Genomic DNA, 17,428 nt, shown 5'->3' with positions numbered 1-17,428 from the left:
AATCCTTTTGCTTTGTCTTAATGAGATAAACGGTTGGTTAGTCTGGTTGTGCTAAACGGTCAGTGTGCAATAAAATACTCTGATGATTATATGTACATTAATCGCCAAAAGTATTGGGACACCTGACCATCACGCTCATATGTGCTTGTTGAGCATATTATTCCAGGTTTATTTCCTCCTTTTATAATAACCTCCACTCTTCTGGGAAGAGTTTCTACTAGAATTTGGAGCGTGGCTGTGGGGATTTGAGCCCATTCAGTCACAAGAGCATTAGTGAGGTCAGGCACTGATGTCAGGTGAGGAGGTCTGGGGTGCAGTCGGCGTTCCAGTTCATCCAAAGGTGTTCAGTGGGGTTGAGGACAGGGCTCTGTGCAGACCACTCGAGTTCTTCCACTTTAGCCCTGGCAAACCAAGGAACAGGTTTGGACCTATTAGTTCCAGTGAAGAGAAATTGTAATGCAACAATATACAAAGACGTGTGCTTACAACTTTGTGGCAACAGTTTAGTGAGGACCCACATATGAGTGTGATGGTCAGGTGTCCACATAATTTTGGCTATATAGTTTACAGTATATTGGATACATACATGGTGTGTCATCTACATAGTTAAGAACCAATGGGCTTTATGAAATCAATTATTTTTTGTGGTGTGTTATGATGATGACTCATAACTGTTTGGTTATATTAAACAGACCAGACACATAAAGGCAGTGCATAAAACAGCGCATTGTTACTTTTCTATGACTGAAATGTTCACTGTATTTACACAGCTTCTCTTGGACCAAGAACGGCATCCATTTTGATGTTGACAAGGACTCTAAAGTGACTATGAAGCCTCATTCAGGGACTCTGGTGATTGACATCAGTGGAGTGGAGAGGGCAGAGGATTATGAGGGTGTCTACCAGTGCACTGCACGCAACGAGCATGGGACAGCTCTCTCAAACAACATCGTCATCCGCCAATCGAGTATGTTTGAATTAATACTTCATAATCTCGCTGCACTTTTGGCTTGTTCTTTCAACTCATTTCCTGCTTTTGAATGTATAATTTTATTCAAGTGAAACTTTCTTTTTGTTATCCATGTGAAAAAAAAGTCATGTCTGCCATCATCAAAGCACTTATTATGGAAGGTATATAAATTTAAACACAGAGCATGCAAAGTTTCCTCAATATTCCCATCATATTCTCCTCATGTTGAAATTTGATCTTCAAGTCAGCTTCGTTCCTATTCGCTCTTTCCTTCATCACTCCAGAAGTAACTCAGTGTCTATTTTGCATGGTGGACCACTGTGTAAAAAAAAAAGTCTAAAAGACCTTTAATCGCATGAGTCGTGTGTTGTGTCGTGTAGGATCGCCTCTGTGGTCCAAGGAGAGAATCAAACCCATCGTCATCCTGGAAGGCAGGTCTCTAGTGCTGCAGTGCAGACCTCCTGCAGGACTCCCTCCTCCTATCGTCTTCTGGATGGACAACAGTAAGCCTTTTTCTTCAGCCTCCACTGCATCTCAAAACACCAATCCTCCCTTATACACACAGATCTGAGGATCACGCGCTCCGTGATCAATCCAAACATTGCTTCTCAGAAACAGGCTGCAATCATTAAGGCGAATGTAATTAAGATATTTTTCTGTGATGATCTGGTTTTGCAATGGGGAATGGAACATATTCTGTGATATAAAATTAAAAACCTTGGCTTTCTGAGTGGTGCAGATTGAAAAACTTTCGCTGTATCATCGGGAGATCATGACTTCGAATCCAGATGATGCCACAGATATCTGTGGTCGGGAGTCCAGGATAGCAAAATCGGCCGTGCTGTCTAGGTGGGAGGGATGGCGTTACTCTCTCCCCTTTCAATCAGAGCGACACTAGACAGTCATGGGCGCTGTGAGCTCATGTATGAGGAAGAGAGCAGATCCCTTTGTGTGTATTCAGTTGCCCAGTGATGATATGGTGGCGTCACATGCTAGCCTTCACCTTCCCTGTTTGGTACTGTTGCTGTCATGTGATAGAGAAGATCTAGTTTGCTGGTGAGAATTGACCAAATTGAAAGAAAATTTGATTTGAAAAAAAAAAAAAAAAGCAATCTTACAAAAAATTGTATAAGGTTATTGTATAATGTGCCTTAGGCACATTACTCATTTAACCAGATCACATATTGATCATAGAATGTTCTTTAATCTGATTTGTTTTAAATATCCAGTTTCCATTGTAAAAATGGAGAAAAAAAAAGATTTGTAGACTATTCTTTTTGAGGATAAGGGGTTAAAATTATGAAACGACATAGAAATAAGAGGGTCAGGCCTGTGTGATGTTGTATAACAATAGTGCAGCAGTGTGTCTATTTTCTGGAGTTCCCCTGAACAGAAGAGAGCTGCACTTACTATAACCTACTTCACTCTATAGGTCCTATTAGGAATTTCAGATTTTTATGAAGCTGTCATGTTTTATTGCTACACACACTTTAGTAGTACGGTTGAGGCAGTGAGCTGTTCATCTTTATTTTTTCTCCTTCTTTACTCCGTAGTGCTCTCTGTACCTGCTCAAGCATGTAGCTGTCATCCTGGCCCTATTTGCAGTCTTTAATAGCCTCACCTGTCTGTCTCTGCTTGTAACTCTCTCTCTCTCTCTCTCTCTCTCTCTCTCTCTCTCTCTCTCTCTGTCTTTTGTCATCCCCAGATTTCCAGAGGCTTCCACAGAGCAACCGTGTCTCTCAGGGCCTGAACGGTGACCTCTATTTCTCCAACGTGATTCTGGAAGATTCCAGAAGTGACTACATTTGTTACGCACGCTTCCCCCACACACAGACCATTCAGCAAAAGCAGCCCATCAGTGTCCGTGTCCTCAACAGTGAGTCCCTTATGAGTGCTGCGTACATCTGTAGGAGAAAAACTGGGGGTAGTTTCCTGCAGTAGTTTATGATTACGATAACCACAATTGCGATGCCACCCTCTCTGAATGGGTGGCCTTGTCTGGAGTCACATAGTTTTTTGTTTGAGAAGGTTCCAGTAAAGCCTCCAAACCACCATTCATCACGGTAACGTACTGTCCCGTCTTTCTGAGGGACAAAGAGTACACGTGGGGCATGTTTTTGTGAAATGTCACAGACAGCACAACTATTTAAGCATTTCATTAATCATGTTTTTCCTTGTTTTTTTGTTTTGTTTTGTTTTTTCATCCACAGCTTTCATTTTATGGCCACAGACCTTTTTTTTGTTATTCAGCCACTTTTAAAAATTTTATTTTGCAATTTTTTTTTTTTTAGTTTTTTTTAGTTTTTTTTAAAATTATGATTTACATGCATTTGAATTTCTGTTGTGTTACAGTGGATGCTATCAATGAGACAATGGCAGCTTATTTGAATGAGACTGATGTGTTTGGTGGTGAGTGATGCCGCCCCCTATTGATTGCCCCTCTGTACTTTAACCAACCCCTAGAGCTTAACCCCTCTCTTCGTTTCACCAACCACAAATCACTCACTAACACAAAAGGTCAATCAGCCTTTCCTCACCTCTCCAAAGCAAACATGGGTTCTTACATACTCAAATGTTCTTGTTCTTTACTTGTTACTTAATATGACTATTTCCATATTCCTGTATGATCTATTACTTGATCCAATCAAAATAACAACTTTGCATGGTGACATTTCCTCTTGCTTTCCAGGCTTCTTTAGCTAATACACACAACACAATTTTTTAATTCTTATTTTAAAATGATTGTTGTTATTTGAAATGCTTACTGCATATAATAGTGAAAAATGAGAAATTAGCTTGATAAATTTCCTGTCATCATGACCTCCTTAGAAGTTCTTCTAGATTTTTAACCACGTTCATGTTGACTCGTTAGTATCTAGTTCAGGATAACGAGTCATAATCTGCTGTCATCACATGCTTGTAGATTTTCAGATGGATATTGTAGACAAACCATCCAATAACTTCCAGTACTGTCCGCTGATCCCTCTATCCACCTCATTCAAGTGATTCTGAGACTCACCTGCAGTTTGCTCATTTCTCATTGATGCTGTTGCCTCGTATTCACTCCGGGCCTCATTCACTGAAGGTTTTAGAATAAGGTTCTAGCAGCTATTTGATTCTCGTGTCACTGGTTAATGTCTGATTTTATATACCCATGGCTACAGGCCTGACTGAAGGTAAAGGAAGTTCATTTTTTTTTTAGTTTTGAAAGCTATATGGTGATCAGAATTGAATTAGTGAGTAAAAACGCAGTCGAAATGTGGTGCACAGCTCAGCACTGTTGTTAAACTGTATTAATGTTAAAACGATTATTTATCACAAGTGAAGGTGTTTGTCTGCTCAATCAGACTTCTTACGGTGGGTATTCTCACTTCAGATGATGCAGTAGAGGAGATAGAGCCTTCATTTTTGGTTCCGAGTGGTTCTACTAGCCCAAAGATGGTCCTTAGAGGACAGGTTCTGGAGCTCGAGTGCATTGCCGCAGGACTGTAAGCCAACTCTTACTTTTACTTTTTTGTTTTGTGTCATGATCTGTTTTTACTTCAACGGTGAGTTAAGTCAGAGCAATGACCTGGTATAAGCTCTCTCTCTCTCTCTCTCTCTCTCGCTTTTTTCTCCAGCCCTACTCCAGAGATCTCTTGGAGCAAGGTGAGCGGTGAGCTCCCCGCTACAAGAACCGAGTTCTTAAACTTTCAGAAAACACTCAAGATCGTGGAGGTCACTGAGGCAGATGCTGGGGATTACCGCTGCACTGCACAGAACCACCTGGGCTCTGCCCTCCACACTATCCAAGTAACTGTGAAAAGTAAGATGGATAACAGGCTCAATCACTTCTCTCGACATTTGCTCTCCTCTACATTTCCTCTTATTGATTTTTTTTAAATGCAATGCAGGACTTTATTATCTGGGGAACCGATGTTCTGTCAGTAAACAACATCGAATATTGAGAAACTTCATTCGATTGTCTCGTGAAAAGTGCAGTACAGGAGAAAAGGTTCCGAGCACTGACAGCATTAAGAGCTTGTATGTACTGTATTGTATACTGGAAACAAATGCTGTCAGATGGAAAACGTTTGCATAATGTAGGCCTCTAGATTCTGAGCGCTATGAATCAGTTGTGTCGTTTGTGCATACTTGTAAATCTCATGTTAGGTCTCTCATGTAGGAATGACTACAAATACGTAAGAATCGTGGGAATACATGTGAAAATATTCTTACTCCGGTTTCTGTTTTGTTCCTGTTTGTTGGGATCCAGCTGCTCCATACTGGATCAGTTCACCACGCAATCTGGTCTTGGCTCCGAAAGAGAACGGAGAGTTAACCTGCCGAGCAAGAGGAAACCCCAAACCCACCATTGCCTGGTTCATGAACGGAGTACCCATTGAGAGTCAGCTTCTTTTCTTATTACACATGCTTACTGTGATATTCATTATGGGCCATATTCAGAGTCAAAAGTTACCTCAGTATCTATGAGGGGAAAGTTATTCAGAGACAGATTACACAGCTGCTTAAGTCCATTTTCAGAATGCGCTGTTCAGATTATGCAAATTACCGTAGTTAATGCCTCGGGGGGTGTCAGATTTTCATTAATAAAATGATTAAAATAATCGCAATATAATAATATAAAGATAACATGCTGGTGGGTTGAAGGACAAGCTAACCAAAGACGCATCATCTACGCTTATAACTAACTTTAAGTAAGTCTCGTTCATTATTTGATCCGTAGAATAGATCTGTCCTCAAGATAAGCAATGTCTCTGATTAAGATTCCCAAAATTTGCCAAAATCTCAAACCTTTTGGGAGAATGTTCTGTGGATTGATGAGTCGAAAATAGAACTGTTTGGAAGACAGGGGTCCTGTTACATCTGGCGTAAACCAAACACAGAATTCCATAAAAAGAACATCATAGCTACGGTCAAGCATGGTGGTGGAGGTGTGATGGTGTGGGGATGCATTACTGCTTCAGGGTCTGGGCCACTTGCAGTAATTGAGGGAAACATGAATTCTGCTCTCTACCAGAAAATCCTAAAGGAGAATGTCCGGTCTTCAGTCCGAAAGTTGAAACTCAAGTGCAGCTGCATTATGCAGCAAGACAATGATTCAAAGCATAGGAGTAAATCCTAGTCTTAGAAGTAAGTGAAAGACAGATCTCCAGTTATAGGAAGCGTTTGGTTGCAGTTATTGCTGCTAAAGGTGGCACAACCAGATTTTTAATTTAAGGGGCAATTAGTTTTTCACATTGGTGATAGGAGTTGGATAACTTTTTTTGGTTCAGTAAAATAAATAAAAATAAAAACTGTAGTGTGTGTTTACTCAGGTTGCCTTTGTTTTATGTTGTAATTTGTTTGAAGATCTAAAACTATTTGGTACAAGATATATACAAAAACAAGAACTCAAATACTTTTTCACAGCACCGTATTTATTGTCTGAGGTCTGAATAATGATATGTATTAAATCTTCACTAGGCAAACCTAACTCGGCTCTGAATGTGGCCCTATGTGTGAGACCTTTAACTGTCAAAAGCTAATAGGAAGTAATTAGAAGGGGCAGGAATCTATAACTCTAACCCTTATACAGTAGCTCTTCAGATGTTTGCACTTTAAGAGTGATTTCTGTTCACGAAATCAATTTCTGTCGAAACAATTTTTATGCTTTGTATATGTGTTTGGTTTTTTCTTAGATTCTCCTGCAGACCCAAGCCGGAAGCTGGGGGATGATTCTATTATTTTCACTGAGGTTCAGACTGGCTCTAGCGCTGTGTACCAGTGTAATGTCTCTAATGAATATGGGTATCTGCTTGCCAATGCCTTCGTCAACGTATTGGGTAATACATCTGTTTTAAATAATATCATTCATTAGAATTATTCGTTGAATGAAACACAATTATGTAAATATTATGTAATTGTGATGTTGCTCTTGCCGTATCGCTTCAGTATTATCATCACCACTTCTGCACTGTGAAATCTAATCACTTGACTTTACTTCAAAAAAGCATGCAAGTTAAAAAAAATTCTAAGTAAATTCCAAGTTGACTTTGATTAAAAGGAATTGCATGTTGTTAGGAGTAACATTGCCCAAGTGCACTACACTTTGTCTTGGGTTTATGTAAGTCAAACAAAGTCTTATAATTTACTTAATTATATAATTTAGATGTACTGTAGGTTCAGTATAGACAACTCAGAATCACTATGCCAAGTAACTTAATCATTTCGTGTAAAGTAAACCTCCAGTGTATTCCAAACAATACATTTCTTTAAGTTGGTCTAACTAAAGAAACATTAACTGTACATTTACTCACAGCACATGAGATTTACTTCATAAAACCATGCAAAACGATTGCCTTAAAGTCTAAATCATGGCTTCAAACATTCATACATGTATCACTGGAAATCAGGTTTCATAGTCCAAAAAGAAACATTTATACTTGTCGTAGCCTAAAGCAAGAATCAAGAATGTGAAATAGTTTTGAAGAACAAATTTATTTTCCCCTTACTATTTTTTTTGCATCATTTCAAATGCCATCCAATTGGGAAGGTTTAAATAAAGGCAACCAACACTATGTTTTCAATTTAACATTTCTTGTCCAAGCCTTATTATTTAGCCAGTTTTTAAAAAAAATTAATATGAGATAACAGGAAATGCATAGTTGTATGGAAACAACGTGCAAAAAATATATATTGGAATGACAATAAGTTCCAATATTTGTCATGTACTGAGGTTTAGGACAGATACAAGTGCAGATAAGAGCTTTAATGAAGGTTATAATATCCAGAAGGCAAGGCTAAAGACAGAAACAAAGACAGGCAGTGGTCAGGCAAGCAAGCAAACAGGCTAGAGCAGTTAAGGTCAAAAGCAAAGCAAAATCAAAACCAGAATAGACAAAACAATGGAACGGCTTGGTAATAAACAGAGACCATGGCAACTGAATGTATTACTTCACAAGGACCTTGTGAATGAGCAGTCTCTTAAGTAGTGGTGATTGTCAGTGTGACTGGGAACAGGTGTGTGTGATTAGTCCTCAGGAGTAGGTGTCTGTGTGTTCCATTGGGAGTTGTAGTCGTTGGCCATGTTTGTAGTTCGTGGTGCATTCTTGGAAAAGGAGTCACTAGTTTGCGTTGACATGACAATATCTTTACAAAATGTAGGTACTTTTCAAAAGCTGGACATAATTGCATTGTGACAGTTGGAATTTTTAAACTTCTTTGGTCTTACTTTTGCTAATGGATGGAGTGCTAAATGGGCCGTGCTGCACAAATGATAAGAACAAGTACTCAACGGTTGCAAAATTCTAAACAGGGCATGTTTTTTTATTGTTTGCAGTTTTGGTGAAAGCCTGTTTAGTCCCAAGAAAAGCATGACGTTATGAATAAGGTTTTTTTCATGGGCTTGGGATACTCCAAGTGCAAAGAATATGACAACCTAACTAGGAGACAAAGTGCTTGTCGTAGGCTCTGAAGAGTCTATTACAGTACCTCCCTTGACAGTGATCGCCATGAGACTGGTTCAAGGTGGAGCAGGGTTGGAGAGCACTGAAGCGTGTCTACAGTAATTACAGTCAGCACCCCAACAGATATCTGTGCCCAGGCCTCACCACTGTCTGAATCCTGCATAGTATAGATAAAAATAAAGACATCCTGAAAAACAACAGGATTATAAGGTGGTGATGAAGGGTTTCCCAACAATATACTACACTGTGGTGCACCATTAATTAAGTCTGCTGCCACAAAAGGACCATTATTGGTAAATAGTTTTTATGTTCTGTCTGATGAAGTCTGAATGTATAAGTATCAGAGCAGATATGCTCCCTCCCTTCCTGCGGAGTGGGTTTTATCTAATGCTTTTCTTCTTCAGTAAAGTAACAGAATCAAAATTCTCTTAAGAAACACACACACACACACACACACACACACATATATATATATATATATATATATATATATATATATATATATATATATATATATATATAGTGAAACTGTTCACTTTGGTTCCTCTAATGTCTTCTACCTTTCTAACTCAGCCATTCACCCACACTCAATTTCTCATCGCACACTGAAAATAAAAAGTTCATTGAATTTACTTCAATCAAATGCATAGATCAGTTTCATGGGAATGAACTGAGTTTCATTAACACAGTTTGTTTTCCTACATCCAACATGATTTTATCATGTATTTTCAAAACCCTCTCATGATGCCAAACATGTTTTAACCAGCTTAATTTAATGTGACAGTTATTTCTTCCCATCAGCGCTGACGTTCTTGCAAGATCTTACAGCGCAGTTGGATCATGTTAATATTTCGTGAATTGATCACACTCACTATACATAATTCAAACAAGTAATTAGAAAGTTGTTTAAATAACATTCAGCATAAGCAATGAAATCTGTTATATCACAGCAAACCAGTGACTACATTTCCCATCCTGCACTGTGGCCTACAAACATGGCTGCCATGGACTGCAATTCCCAGAACACTCACATTCATTCTACTCAGGCACACCTGCATCCAAGTCACAGCACTCACAACCATTGTATAAAGAGACTGCTTGAACACAATGGTTTTGCGAAGTATTGAGCGTTTATCACCATACCGAGTGTTAGTCCCCTGTTCCTCGTTTAGTTTCATGTTCTTTCACTTTGTTTCTCGTTTCTTGTTCTTGATTCTAGCCTTGCCCAGTTTATACCTGTTTGCCAATGCCTGACCCATTGCCTGGTTCTTGACCTCGCTATTGTCTACTGTTTTGGATTCGTCTGCCTGTCTCTCTCTCTAAATAAACTCTTTATCTGCACTTGCATCTGTCCTAACCTTCATTATGTAAAAAATGTGACAGAAATCACTTTTTGATGAGAGACTTCATATTTTTATGTAAAGTATACATAATATGTTCTCTTTCATCAGTCTGTCCAATTATTCCCTTTTTTCAGTGCAGGAAGCAAGTTGTGTCATCAGGTTATGCACTTTGAAGGAAATTAAGCACCTAATGTAAACCTTTCACCACATTTTCTCCATTTGATCAGTCAGGTGTCTCAAAACATAATATAGTTGTATACCTCGTTTTAAAGTTGATCAGATGTATACATACAGTGCATCTTAAAATGTTCAACATTTTAATGAGGCTAGGACAGGAAAAAAAGCAAACCTATCCATTAAGCTTGGATAAAACTACAACATAACTACACACTAATTTATAAAACAGGTCTTGTAAAATGTAGAACAAGGAGCCCTTCGAGAACATTGAGTGCATTGCTGTCACATCGGGTTTCTGCTGAGAAGGATTAAGAATGAACAATTTAAGACTAAGGTTCAACAGTAGGATAAGTTATAGTCATCCTTGAAAGATAAACATGACGACATTTGTTTTGACGATACTGAACAATGAGCATTGTTTTAGGAAAGATATATCTCAAATGATGCTATAAACTAAATACCGTTCTAGTCTACTGTATTAGGGAGGAGTCAGTCTCAGAGGACTTTCAGTTTGGGGACATAAAGAAAAGACAGATTACCTCTATCAAGATCTTTCTAGAAGGTTGGGGGTTCAAGCCCCAGCAATGCCAAGCTGCCACTGTTGGGCCCTTGAGCAAGGGCCTCAACCCCCTCTGCTCCTGCGGTGCTGTATTATGGCTGACCCTGCACTCTGACCCCTGCTTCCTAACAAGCTGGGATATGCGAAAAACTTTGACTGGCATGACTCACAAGGTTGATTTGAGTAAAATGGCACTAAAAAAATTTGGCAAAATTGATTCAATTCAACAACATTGTGTAATTTGAGATAGCTATTAGTTTTTACAGTGTGTGTTAAACCATTTAATGTTCTCACCTGCTAATGCTAATTCTCAGTCTGCTAATGTAATTTGTAAACATATTCAACAATATTTACTATATATTTGTTCTTGTTGTTTCAGCCGAGCCTCCGAGAGTGCTCACTCCCAATAATAAAGTCTACCAGGTCATCATGAACAAGCCTGCTCTTCTGGACTGCGCATCCTTTGGCTCTCCTATTCCCAGAGTAGCATGGTATGTGTGTGTCTATGTGTTTGCGCATCTGTTTGTACGTCTGTGTGTGAACAAGTATGTGTTTGCATCTGTGTGTGTGCGCTCATTAACAGCCCTGCTATGGCTCTGCATTCACAACCCTCATGGACAGTGTGTTAAACAGACTGCGAAGACGTTCTTTTATCACCCAGATCTGATGTTTCTCTACTTTGAAAAGTTAATTATCTAACTTAAGTGTGCTGTGAGAACTCAGCCACACTGTGTCAAACACACAACATCAATGGCAACTTTGTCAACTTTGCCACAGCTACATAATTAGAGCCAGAACAGTTGGCGTATTTAGAGGAACTCATGAATGTGTTCTTCCCTGTTTTAATGGAGCATCTGTGACACTATATTAGAACGTTTTCTTTGCTAATAATAGTACTAATACATTTGTAAAGTCTTTTTCCATTTATAGTCTTAGCTAAATAGGTCTTCGAGATAGATAATGGTTGCCTCTTATGTTCAAACTCTGCTTGTGATAATTCAGGGACTCTTCATATTCTTACACAGAATATGGTCTGCACTTATATAGCGCTTTTATCCAAAACGCTGTACACTGTATCTCAGTCACCCATTCACACACACACTCACACACCAATGGTAGCAGATCTGCCATGCAAGGTGCTAACTTGCTTTATTAAAATATTATTATGTCCTGGACAAGGAAACATATACTGTACGCTAAAGACAAGTGGGTAGCCTTGTAGCAAATTGACGGCGTTGTGGATCTTTCTCTCTACAGGTTTAAGGACAGCCGTTCCAGTGAATTATCAGGAGACCCATATATGTTCCATAATAATGGAACTCTTGAGATCCCGGTAGCACAGGCACTAAACATTGGCAAATACACCTGTGTTGCCACAAACTCTCTCGGCATCGCTGAGAATCACGTATACCTGGAGGTCAAAGGTGAGTATTATAGAATTTTATCAAGCAATAATTGAGTTTGTGAGAAATGGAAACCTTGCTGTCTTGTTTGATGCCAGTATCCATGTAAAGGTTTAATGCCCTCTAACCTCTTATTAGGCATTAGGCCAAAAGGTTTGGCCCTTAGCTTGCATGTTGTCCATTTTCCTAATGAAGGTAAATGATGTTAAGTGCTTTTCCAAAGAACAAAACAGGAAACTGGTATGTTACACGTCCATTAAGCTTGAAGAACTTTCTCCACTGTCTTCTGCCTGCAGACACTTTGGCACCTGTTCTGTTGCTGAGAGCTAGCAGGTGTAACCCAGTCGTTAGGATAAGAGATTATGTATATTAAAATATGTACTGTATTTTTGTAAAGACATATGCTCGATTATTTCTCTCTGTTAAGCGTGAATCAACACCTCTGTAGCCATTTCGATTTTGTGAGTGATTTTACTCATAAGCATCCATATACAGAATGTAAAAGAATGCCGAGCACACAATCCTTTAGGCTCTTTTGGATTTTTTTTTTTTAAATCATAGCCTTACATTCATCAACCTTATAACTATTTTCCTTTCCTATTCATTTCACAAAATGTTAAATAAATAAATCATAGTAACTAGTCAATAATTGGATTTAAGATGAATAACTGAATAATTAGCAGGTTCTTTAAGGATTAAACGCTGTCCCAAATTACTGTAAATCTTGTCTTTCCCAATATGTTTCTCTGTTTGTGTTTCTCAGAGCCCACGTGGATCCTGAAGCAGCCTGATTACAAAGAAGTCCAAAGGAACCAAAATGTGGTGTTTGAGTGTAAAGTGAAGCATGACCCGTCCCTCATTCCCACCATGACCTGGCTCAAAGACAATGGAGAGCTTCCTGATGATGAGAGGTGTTTATTTTTACATATGTTCATTTGTTTCATGATGAATATTGGTGTAATCCTGCACTGTACCAAAGCATTGTATATTCTTGAGTCTGATTGGTCAGAGGTGTTGATTTATCTTCTGTAAACAAACAGCTCTGACAATGTGGAATGGTTAATATGGTGAAGTTTCCTCAGGAAGGAGTCTCCAGTGTCAGCGATTTGTAACAGACTTGAGAGCGGCAAAAGTAACCCAGCTTTGCATCGGGCTCCATCACATCACCATGTTGTTGATTATTTTCCTATAAAAGCGCACCCTGTTGTTATTACTATTGCTTTTGTCTTTTCATAGCAGACTCCTTGGTCTTTCTGAATGCATATGTATGTTTAGTGAGCATGCACGTGATTTTATTTTTTTTTATGTATTGTATTTACAGTAATGCAAGCATCCCATGGTTCTCTCTTTTAGCATATAGAGAAGTAGTGATATCAGTCTTGATCCTTTTGTTACTAGTTCAGAGTATTTAGAAAAATGTCTCTGAGGCTTTATATTAATGAGAACCCATTTGCTCTGGCTCGCTATTTATTAGTTTTTAAATATACCGTATCATGGATCATTACAGTGTGCCTCTTGGGACTGGGTTAACTGGTGGGTCAAAATAAATCCATGGTATTTTGTCCTGCTAGCTCACTTGGGATGTGTGACATTTTGCTGTAATTGCTTTTAGATTTGTCATAGGCTCAGACACCCTTACCATCCTCAAAGTGACAGAGAGTGATGAAGGGACATACACCTGCATCATGAATACCACTTTAGACCAAGACCAAGCCAGCGCCGAACTCACTGTTGTAGGTAAGGATATGTTATCTTCTTCCTTGTGTAGAAAAGGGTTATAGAGCTTGTGTTCCTTAAAACAGCATAAGACAATGCAAAAGGACTGTTCACTATTAATTAGCTACTTATTCGAGATAAGATTCTTGCTAAGGATCACTGCAGCATCACCTGAGATCATATGTGCTTTACTATTCTAAAGAAATACCTGAAATTCTTTTGTGTACTGATACTAATCGCAAACTCCTAACTCACTCCTACTCTGCCGATCTCAGAGCCTACCCCTACACCAGCGGTTGTTTACGGTAAAATCAGCCACACACCCTTCATGTCACATCCCATACTGCCCTGGGTTGGTGTATGTGTGTGTGTGTGTGGAGGGTGCAGTCAAGCACATTGTGCTTTATTTCATGCTTTATTTTCATTGCCTTGATGGTTGTGTTTGTAGATTTATTATAGCCATGCTTGAATTATATGTTCATAGCTACTTTTATTTCTTGTGTAATATATTTAAACTAGAGATGCACCGATGTATCGGCCAATAATCGGTATCGGCCGATAAAGGCAATTTTTTTCAAAACATCCGATGATCAGGTCAATCAAAAGAGGGCGGGAAAACACTTTGAATCCGTGCTGTGTGTAAAGATGATGTCTCTTGTGTGGAATTACTTTGAATTGGGTGACAATGACGAAAAAACTGCAGCTTGTAAGCTCTGCACTGCATGTTAATGAATGAGTGCGTTTACACCGGACGTTGCAGCAGTGAAGCCGGAGTTTCAGCATCGAGTCAAATTCTTTTTGCTGCGCCGCTCGAGCTGAATTAAAGGGCCAGTACACGATTGAAAGATTTAAATGAAGATGAGTTGACAAAAAAGTATATATATATATTGCACAGAAAAATATTTGTAGAGTAGTATGTTTCATATCTAGTTAATATTAATATGAGTTAATATCATCAAAAAAAAAGTTTATATTAGGCCTATATATTACCAGTTTGATGTTCAATGATGGAGTAGAAATGCTTTTGTTTGTGGTGAGTGAATGTGAGACTAACAGGAGGGTTTTTTTTTTAGAGTTCAGTCAATGTTAATATGAGTTAATAACATTCAATAAGTTAAGAAATCTTACATTAATCTTCAGAATTGAGTTCATGTGTTAATGTTAATTAGAGTAATGTGTTTTTTGTTTATGAGACCAGTTACTGTGAAACAACTTGTTGAAATGGAGAGAATAACGTTTTTATTTGCATTTCCTTCAGAATTGTGGAGTTAAATATTATTCATCTAAAAGACGGCATAAAAGACAGAACCAACAAACTATCAGTATCTGCCGATATCGGCTGAGAAATTTAGTATCGTGCATCTCTAATTTAAACACCACTGTTTTATCTGTTTATTATATTTCTGGTTTGTCTGTCAGATATATGAATAGTCTATATCTGCATCAGTGTAGTTCTGATTGTACATGGCATTATTGTATATTTATAGTATATTTAATGGAAGAAACCCCTCCTGTGATATTATAAAAAGGCAATTTATAAAAGGCATATTTGTGTTTGTAAGCTTATTCATTTCACCCAGGAAGTTTCTTTTAAAGTGAAACATCCCCATTAATCCCATGAAACATTGATGTTTTTGTGATTGTTGCCACTTTATATTGTGTCCCTAATAACTGTGCAGCTATACAGAAACTATACAGGCAAGCTTAATGTAACTACTGAAGATGTATTCAGTTTTACACATTAGATTAGATTAGCACATCTTTTATAAATAAATATGTGACAGTGTTTCTCTGGTGTAACATTTATATGAGCTGCTCATTTTCCAATAACGTGTCCTTTTTTATTGTGATTATATTACATACTACATAACTTCACAGAAAACACTGTCCGCTATGCAGTTATTATACAGAAACTGTCAAATTAGATCAATGTTGGTGTTGATTTTAATCTGATTCTTTTGGAGTAGAATGGTACAACACAAACATAATACAAGAATTATATAAAAGCTTCATTCAAAGGTTCATTTGTTCATAAAAGGTTCAATTGTGTACATAGAGAAGCCAAAATGAGTTAGTTGGTAAGTTAGTACAGGTGTTTGTATATAAATACACCACAATAATCCATCAGTAGCAATGAATCATCAGTATTATTTTGTAGCTGCCTGTGTAGTTTAAGTGTAACTGTACAGATATTACAGACACTTAATATAAAGTCAAATTGTTGCTTGCAGAATGTGTAAGTTGTGCATTTTTAGATGTTTTGACTCATGCATGACTTATTTTGCATGTGTTCTGCATTTTACAGCACTTAGAAAATCAAGTATTGTACATAAATACATATTTGTGTTTTTTTAAACTGTTTGTTGTTGTTGCATTTTGCCTGTACTTCGCATTACAGACTTGGCCGGAAGTGCTGTCTTCATCAGTTGCTATATTTAAGCCCTGTTCTTTGTCCATCTGCAGAACAACCAGATTCTCCTACAGATCTGGAGTTAACAGATCCAGGTGCAAGGAGCGTCCAGCTCACGTGGATCCCTGGAGACGAGCACAACAGTCCTATCAAGAGTATGCGTCATTTCTTGTTGATTTCAGCTACTTATTAAAAACGGTCTTGCGTTTAAAGTTCTAACCTCAGGGAATAGATTCCTTCTTATAATTTTTAGCTCTCGTTCGATTGGAGCCTTCACGGGGCATGTTTGTAGTCTTGATGATGTCATATTAGGTAGTGCACTTATTGAGATAACACTGTTGATGCTTGGGGTATAACTACGTATGAAAAAACGAGCAACATCTTATTTGATTAGTCCGCTTTAGAAACTCTACAAATATCCAACCATGAATTTATAGATTGTAATGAGCCATACTATTAATTAATGCTCAACAATGTGCCTACAGACAGTTACTTCTATAAACACGGCTTGAAAGTTGTACATTTTCTAATACATATATATATATATATAATTTTGAACACTACAGGTTTCAGTAATGAAATGTGTAATGAAATGTGTAGAATTTTTAAGTCTGGTCACATCCCAATAGTGAAAAGGGAGAAAATTTCATTTACAGATTCAATTCAGACTACAACACAGGCGTATCACAAGCATTTCAACAGCTGATTTGATTACAAACTGATTTGATTACAAACTGAATTAATTAGGTTTATGTCTGTTTCACTGCAGCCATGATTTTCAAAGTGGGGTCTGGGGATCCCAGGGCTCCATGAAAAATGGCCAGGGGGTCGACAATTTCCTAATCTTGTTACAATGGTGGAAATAGCCAATCTTTCAAAGCTATTATGCTTATGTGACTATATTTAATCATAGCCAAAGTATTACTTTACACAGTTAAAAGTGTAGAATTCTTTTAACAGTTTGTATGTAAAAATAAATTTGTACTAAGGGGATCTGTGGGTTTTTTTTTTTTACTTTAAAGAGGCCACTGACTGTGAACACTTTGACAACCTCTGCACTACAGCTTGTACCTATCCACCTACTTGATCAAACCATGACGTTCACTGTGTGAGACAACTACAGTATGCTTAGCTAGTCATTGGGGGGACATATATTCATGATTTCTTAAAGACAGAAAAACCTTATTTTGGTCAAAACTGACTCTTTGTCTTGCCAGAATTCAAACACAGAGATATCCAACAGGGTTTCCCAGACTGCAATACATATATTTGAACATTATTACTATCATTAAATGAAATCACAAGTGAGAAAGTGCTCATAATCTATAGATCATCTACTAAATAATAAAATAAACTGATGACATCATTGAGAATCACTTGATCGGCCAGCTGTTGATAGTCT

The 17,428-nt window shown here is 38.0% G+C and overlaps 1 protein-coding gene across 4 annotated transcripts in view; it reads left to right on the top strand.

The window, feature by feature from the left end:
- nrcama (neuronal cell adhesion molecule a) overlaps nt 1–17,428 on the top strand; it is an 85,011-nt gene that overhangs the window by 54,619 nt on the left and 12,964 nt on the right. For 3 of the 4 annotated variants that reach the window (XM_053641006.1, XM_053641004.1, XM_053641005.1), the window contains 13 exons: nt 771–967; nt 1,351–1,473; nt 2,676–2,846; nt 3,323–3,379; nt 4,347–4,458; nt 4,591–4,775; nt 5,226–5,357; nt 6,652–6,795; nt 10,877–10,988; nt 11,755–11,921; nt 12,664–12,811; nt 13,513–13,637; nt 16,080–16,181. In XM_053641006.1, coding sequence (XP_053496981.1) covers nt 771–967; nt 1,351–1,473; nt 2,676–2,846; nt 3,323–3,379; nt 4,347–4,458; nt 4,591–4,775; nt 5,226–5,357; nt 6,652–6,795; nt 10,877–10,988; nt 11,755–11,921; nt 12,664–12,811; nt 13,513–13,637; nt 16,080–16,181 — 1,775 coding nt within the window. Of the gene's footprint in view, nt 1–770; nt 968–1,350; nt 1,474–2,675; nt 2,847–3,322; nt 3,380–4,346; nt 4,459–4,590; nt 4,776–5,225; nt 5,358–6,651; nt 6,796–10,876; nt 10,989–11,754; nt 11,922–12,663; nt 12,812–13,512; nt 13,638–13,891; nt 13,922–16,079; nt 16,182–17,428 lie in introns of all 4 variants that reach the window. The other variant, XM_053641007.1, reaches the window with a different exon arrangement.

Source organism: Ictalurus furcatus, chromosome 14 (genome assembly GCF_023375685.1).
Source record: "Ictalurus furcatus strain D&B chromosome 14, Billie_1.0, whole genome shotgun sequence".
Taxonomy (NCBI): Eukaryota; Metazoa; Chordata; class Actinopteri; order Siluriformes; family Ictaluridae; genus Ictalurus; species Ictalurus furcatus.
Note: the sequence above shows the minus strand (reverse complement) of the source record. Positions and strands in the feature narration are given on the sequence as shown.